The following is a 6,835-nucleotide window of genomic DNA, read 5'->3' on the forward strand; positions in this document are numbered from 1 at the left end:
GTCCCCACCTGTCGTTTTGCTCCTCAGCATGGCTGCCTAAAAACGCTGCAGGATTTCTCAAACATGCATGAATGAGTCAAAGCAAGGCTTTGAGCATGTTTTATTTTTTTTTTATAAAAGTATAACATTATAACATGAGATAAAACTCAAAAAAGTTGATTTTACATGATATTGCCCCTTTAAGGGTGCTGTTGTTTTAATGAGTGAATTATTTCCAGGAGCAGGTCTTATTATGTGCATGTGACTTAGAGTTTATTACAGATAAGTCTTGTGACTGCCCTCAAACAGTCATTTAAAAATCATAATACTGAGGTGAAAAGCTGTCAAAACCACACAAGATTATTCTACACTTGCTTCACAGCAGAGTCAGAGAGCAGTAATTAAATCATATTCTATCACACAATGTGTGATCTCTCTTCATCTTATGCAGTCCAGTTTATCTCACCTCTTGGGAAATTCATTTCGGTTCGACTCTTTTACACCGAGCCTATAAAATAAATGAGATCAGCGTTCAGGAGCAATCTCTCTGCTTCAAAAGCCTTTTTATCAGAGAGCAAAGAGGAAGATTGCTGCTAATTACCAAACAGAGAGGAAGGTGAGGACGTTTGTCTTCATAACGTGTGTCATTCTTATCATTAATGAAGACTCTGGCGTTCACCCCCTCCTGGAAAGCTGCCCCCTCTCACTTGGAAACTACAATCACCTCTCAGCTCCATTAAAACTTATGTTGCATTCAAAATGTGGTCTGTCATGCATTGTAAGTTAGTTCARAGCTAAGATCTCCAGGGTTTATAATGAAAGTCATGAAAGATGCTTAGTTCTCCCTTCAAATGTATTTAAAATACCCTGAGTTAGAGTGCAGGAGGAGACCGGGGGGACATAGAGATAAGGATGACCTCATAATATTTCTGTGTGGAATAAAAAAAATGAACTCAGACATTTATCCAAAAGCAGCTTCCTCATTTATATTTCACATGAATGACAACTGTGAAAATGACCGTGTTCTGTTTGGTTTCACCCCACAGTGCTGGAAGTAAAGTCAGCTGTTCCAGTAATCATGGGTACCAATATCGGGACTTCTGTCACAAACACCATAGTGGCCATGATGCAGGCAGCAGAGAGAAATGACTTTCAACGGTGAGCGAGCAAATGTGCTAAAGCATGTCAGGAGCAGAGAGAGCAGGGAGGGAGAAGCTGAAATGCACAATTGATGAATATAAAAAAAGAAAAAAATGAAAAAAAATGGAGAAAGCCAAGGAGACTGATTTATAAAAAAGAAAAAAATCCCCTGGCAGCTGCCTGTGCGGCTTTATTTCACTGTTTTTCTAAGAAAAAAAATGACAATAATGGCATAAAGCCCAGCTAATTCCATACCAGCAAATATCTGGCCTGGAAAGATAATGTGCTGGACAGATGGCGTGTTATTTTATCTGTTTGTGGTAAAACAGTTATTCATTAATCTTTTGTAATATGCACACACTGAGTCAGAACCAAACTGCTCATTACATCACACACGTCTAAAAGACATGAGCTCAGAAAATCAGATTAACCAGCAATTAGTTAAAGTAGAGACGATGATGCCGACTGGCCTCGTCGAGCTCAGTTAATCATTGTGACCGACCACAGGGCCTTTGCTGGAGCAACGATCCACGACTGCTTCAATTGGTTGTCRGTGCTGGTTCTGCTGCCCCTGGAGGTGCTGAGCGGGATAATGACCCGGCTGTCCCTCCTGCTGGTCTCCATATTAAGCCTGCAACCCGGGGAGGAAGCACCCGAGCTGCTGAAGGTCATCACTGAGCCACTCACACAGCTCATCATACAGGTGAAACGATCAACATCTCTGCTCAATAAAACAGACAGAGACCACCCAGTTCCAGCTGACTTCTCAGAGAGTGCTCGTAATGTCAAGCTACAATCCCAGTGCTGGAAAAAGCTGGGATGTTGTGAAAAATGCAAATAAAAATAGAACGCAATGGTTTTCAAATCATAAAACTAATGTTTTATTTTACAATAGAAACAAACAAATCAACTGTTAAAACTAAATTTAACCATCACTTTGGGAGGGGAAAATGTAGCTGAGTTTGACGGCAGCAACACAAGAAGGGACAGAGGCAAGAAAAGGCTGTAAAAGTAAGTGTCACAAAGAAACAGTTGGAAGAGCATTTTGCCACAGGTCAGTAAGAGGACTGGAAAGAGAAAGAGCACTTGAAGCYACTCTGAATGTCTCAGAATTGAAGATGGGCAGGGATTTACCAGTCTGTGAAAAACTGCAGTTATGAACAGTGGAACAATTTCTGAATAATGTTCCTCAGAAGAAAATATGGAAGAATTTGAATGTCGCTTTATCATGTTATCAAAAGATTTTAAGAGTCTGGAGAAATCTCCATAAATCAGAGGACAAAGCTGAAAGTCGGTATTGGATGATCTTCAGGCCCTCAGGGGCCACTCCATTTAAAYRARGTCTGATTCTGTTCTGAACATCACTGCATGAGCTCAGGTCTATAAATCCTTMTCTTCAAGCACAAGTGTTTGCTGAGCTGTATCTTGCATAAAAGAAACTATGTGAACAGCATCCAGAAACTCTGCCATCTTCTTTCTGCTAAAGCTAGTTTAGTGGAAAACTGCTCTGATTGTCAGATAAATGAAAAATGGAAATTCTGTTTGGAAACCACAGATGTCATGTCCTTTGTGCTAAAAAGGAGAGGGGCCGTCCAGTTATCAGTTCAAAAGCCTGTCTCGCTGATGGTATAGTGGTTCATTATTGCTTCTGTCACATGCAGCTTACACATCTGGAAGGGTAACATCGACGCAGAAATGTATACAGATTTTAGAACAACAAATCCTCCCATCCATATGTCATCATTAGGCATATTTCAGCAAGATAATGTTTCACCTCATACTGCATCATTACAACATAGATTTGTAGTGGAAGAGCCCAAAGTCCAGACCTCACTCACTGATTAAAAACATTTGGTGCATCATAAAATGAAAACTGAAGCAAAGACAACCGAGGACTGTTGAACATCTAGAATTCTCTGTCGGACAAGAATGAGACAACAATCCTCTCCAAAGACTCCGAACACTCCTCAGTTCTGAGACACAGACTGATGGTAAAAAAAGAGGAGCTGCTTCACAGTGGGAAACATGGAACTGTCCCAGCTTTTTTCAGATATGTTGCTGCCGTGAAATTCAAGATGATCAAACAAATGGCGCACTTTGTTAGTTTACACGGATGACATCATTGCTCCATTGTAATTAAAATCCAAGTTTATGAGATTCTAAAATCACTGCATTTTCTGTCTTTGCATACGAGTCACATTTACATCGCAGCATCCCAACTTTTACAGAAATGGGGTTGTACATTTTTCTGCACGTCTTGACTTCTCTAAATATACGTCTCCTCTGCCTCCATCAGCTTGACAAGTGTGTGATCACAGAGCTCGCTATGGGAAACGAGGCGATGAGGAACAGGAGCCTGGTGAAAGAATGGTGCCAGGCTGACGGGGTTTTGGTAATTGCCGCTCACCACTGCTGCCTCCTCCGCAGACAGACACGATGTGACACCGTGACGGCACTTATTGCTAAAGTTTTTTTTTCTTTCTTTCTTTCAGTCTTTTGGCAACAAGAGCGGTGAAACAAACTGTGGCCTCAGTCATAACCTGTCTGAGACGACATGGGTCAAGTGTGAGTCCTGCTGTCAAAAGACGAAAATGGAGCGCTAACGTTTTAGCTCGTGTCTGTTGCCAAAATATCTCATGAACCACAGAGCACATTTTAATGACGTGCAAAAAAATTACAATAATAAAAATAAATAATAATAATACTGTAATAATTGGGTGTACTTTTAATAACTGAACATCTTTTGGAGACAGCTTAAATTAAGATGGCTGCCACAGCCAAGTGACCTTAGAAACACAAAAGTAGCTATAATTCAGTCAGTTTTTCAGATATAGTGCTAAAATTTAACGATGTAGTTTACGACGCATACTCTAATTGCCACTCTGAACGTAGCTCTCAACCTTAGTGAGAAAATATCATGGTTGTAATTGACTGGTCTCCGTCTCTTTTCAGGTAGACATTTGTTTGCATCTGCAGAGCTGTCAGATCTCACCGTGGGTCTGATTCTCCTGGCAGCATCACTGATKGTCCTCTGCACGTGTCTGCTGCTCCTGGTTAAACTCCTCAACTCTCTTCTCCAAGGCCATATGGCAAAGATCATCCACAAAGTCATCAACACAGGTGACAAAAGGGTTGTTTTTTTCCTAAGAAACAAGGGACAATTTGACTTTTTCAGGGAGTGGAACAATTGTTGAACAAGCATTATCCCAGTTTGTTGAGACTATTCTAATCAACCCACTCTTTATTTACCTAACTAATGGACAGATATGAAAGAGCAATGAATTATTTACTCTCTGTCAGCATGTGTTATTTCTTTACTCTTCTCTCCAACAGATTTACCATATCCGTTTGGTTGGCTGGCTGGATACGTTGCCATGTTTGTGGGTGCCGGGATAACATTTGTGGTCCAGAGTAGTTCTGTCTTCACCTCAGCCATGACTCCTCTGGTCGGTGAGTAATATGTCTTCCGTATAAGCACCACACCGTAGCTCAAAAATAAGYACATTTTCTTTGTTGCAACAATGCTTCTTGACAATAAATATTGTACCACTGGAAAGCCTGTTACTTTCCCGTTTAAAAGATGCCACATTTGTAAGGAACATGCAATTGTAGGATGAGCAGTAGAGCTGAGTACGTGGGTTGCACACATGGAGCGTCTCTGTCACTGCCAAAAAACTTATTCTGCTGTAGCTATTGACTCTTATTTTGAGCTTCTGGTACCCTCAGGTTCTGCCAATCAGATGCTTGGTATAAGATAGATTGCCAAGAAGCATTGGTACAACAAAAAATACTTGCCTAATTACCAAGTCATAGTGTCAAGTCCTTACTTCTGGTATTTATTCCATCTGTTATTCTTTATTTTGTGACCATGTTTTAAAACAATAAAATTGGAGGCAATGAGGAAAACGTTTATAGTTTAATTTAATGTTCCAAATGTTTAAATTAAAGAAAAGAGTGACACAAAGCAAGAACTGTTTGAATGTGTATAAAACATATCTGCAGGTTAAAGAACTGAAACATTTGTGCACTCATTTAATAAATTCTTTGCATAATTTAACTACCAATTTTAATGATTGTATGAAAACGAAAATTGAGTTTAGAGAGGAAGAAAAATGAAGTTTTCAAAGAGATGTCACAATGGGACACAGGGAAGCACTTTACTAAAATTAATTTGAACTCGTCAGGTATTCTGGGAAATCATTGAAAGCCCAGCATTCATGAAGGAATATGTCTCATCTGCTGCCTTTCATGCAGGGGTTTTAGATTAAGATGGTGATGAAAATGAGGGAATTATAGCCTTTTTGCTCAAATCTCAACATGTGGTAGCGTAAGATATACAGTAGCAAGATGCTTTGCGATCTGTTTGTGCCCAAAGAGACTGACGGCAACAAACACATTCTGCAAAACTGGCTGCTGAAGCTGATTTTCTATGGCTGATTTGCTCGACGGCCAACTTGAAGCAACTTTAATCGAACTCTAATTCGTTTGACTGGAAGGTCTGGTTCGTTTGGGGAGGTGAACAAATAATCGAACTCTGATGCGGACCAGAAAAGCGAACTCCAGTTTGCCTGAAAACCAAGGTCTTGGTTCGGTTGAAGTGAACTCTGATGCGATTCGTTTGCATGTGTGGAGACTGCTCCAAAAGCAGGAAGCAGACTATAACGTTGGGCATTCTGAGTAATAACAGTATTAAAGTTACTCATACTGTAAATACCTTGCTGGACATCTGTATAAGGTGAACATCACTGCTGTGAAGTTGGACGCGCTCCTACTTGGTGAATGCCGACTCACGTGGAGCTGCCTCAGTGCCTTGTGTAAAAAACAACGTTCTCCATTGTTCCGCCTCATCTTTCACTCATGCTGAGCTCATTGTTAAAGAGTGTATGTCTGGCACATTTGCCAAAAACAAAACAAAAAATCCTGGAACTGCTAAAATCTGACATCACTGTGGCTGCCTGATCTGTCCCGGAAGCAATGGGCCTCATGCAAGAACATGTTCGTATTCTTATCCTAAATTTKTTTTATTTTGTTCATACGAAGGGTTCGTACGAACATGCCATGTTAGATTCAACAAACTTCTATCTTCAGGAAAAGTGTGTAAATGAGCTGCGTAAATATGATGATTGGCACCTGTTCGTATCCAGCTGTTCGTGCACGTGGAGAGGAGATTAGCATAATTACCACCCCAAAAACACCATATAAGGCTATGTTTCCTGCCTCAGATGCCAGGAAGTGTCCATTCATGAAAATGACAGCAAAAACTAAAAAAGAAAACTTTACGAGTTCAGAGATTGAAGTCCGTCTGTCAGAGATCCAGAAAAGAAAATCTATCATTTTTAGCAGGTCAGCTGTGGAATAAAAGGAGCTGCTAAAAGTATAAACAACTGTGTTAAATCATTTTCATTTATTCAGAAGACACAACGTTGCGCACCGTACCCCCCGGCTGTCTCAAGTGGTCTCAGGTCTCAGTTGCTGTTCGGAAATAAGCCTTTTAAAATGATTTCAAAATATGTCTGGCACATTGGAGAAAATCCAGGACTTGCTGGAGGGATTATGTATCCCCTCTGGTCTGGGAACGTCTCGGAGTCCCCCAGGACGAGCTGGAAAGTGTCGCTGGGGAGAGGGGGTCTCCTGCTGCCCACGCGACCCGATCCTGGATAAGCGGCGGAAAACGGACGAACGGACAATTTATATTGTTGTTAGTCTAAATTATTAC

General features: G+C 40.7%; 1 protein-coding gene across 1 annotated transcript in view; it reads left to right on the forward strand.

Annotated features, from left to right (window-relative positions):
- The window catches only part of slc34a1b (solute carrier family 34 member 1b), an 18,843-nt gene that overhangs the window by 7,579 nt on the left and 4,429 nt on the right, over nt 1–6,835 (forward strand). The window contains exons 5-10 of the mRNA XM_014008343.1: nt 1,026–1,137; nt 1,627–1,822; nt 3,416–3,511; nt 3,612–3,684; nt 4,072–4,239; nt 4,453–4,569. Of these exons, the coding sequence (XP_013863797.1) occupies nt 1,026–1,137; nt 1,627–1,822; nt 3,416–3,511; nt 3,612–3,684; nt 4,072–4,239; nt 4,453–4,569 (762 nt within the window). The remainder of the gene's footprint in view (nt 1–1,025; nt 1,138–1,626; nt 1,823–3,415; nt 3,512–3,611; nt 3,685–4,071; nt 4,240–4,452; nt 4,570–6,835) is intronic.

This window comes from Austrofundulus limnaeus, unplaced genomic scaffold, assembly GCF_001266775.1.
Source record: "Austrofundulus limnaeus strain Quisiro unplaced genomic scaffold, Austrofundulus_limnaeus-1.0 Scaffold1, whole genome shotgun sequence".
Lineage (NCBI taxonomy): Eukaryota > Metazoa > Chordata > Actinopteri > Cyprinodontiformes > Rivulidae > Austrofundulus > Austrofundulus limnaeus.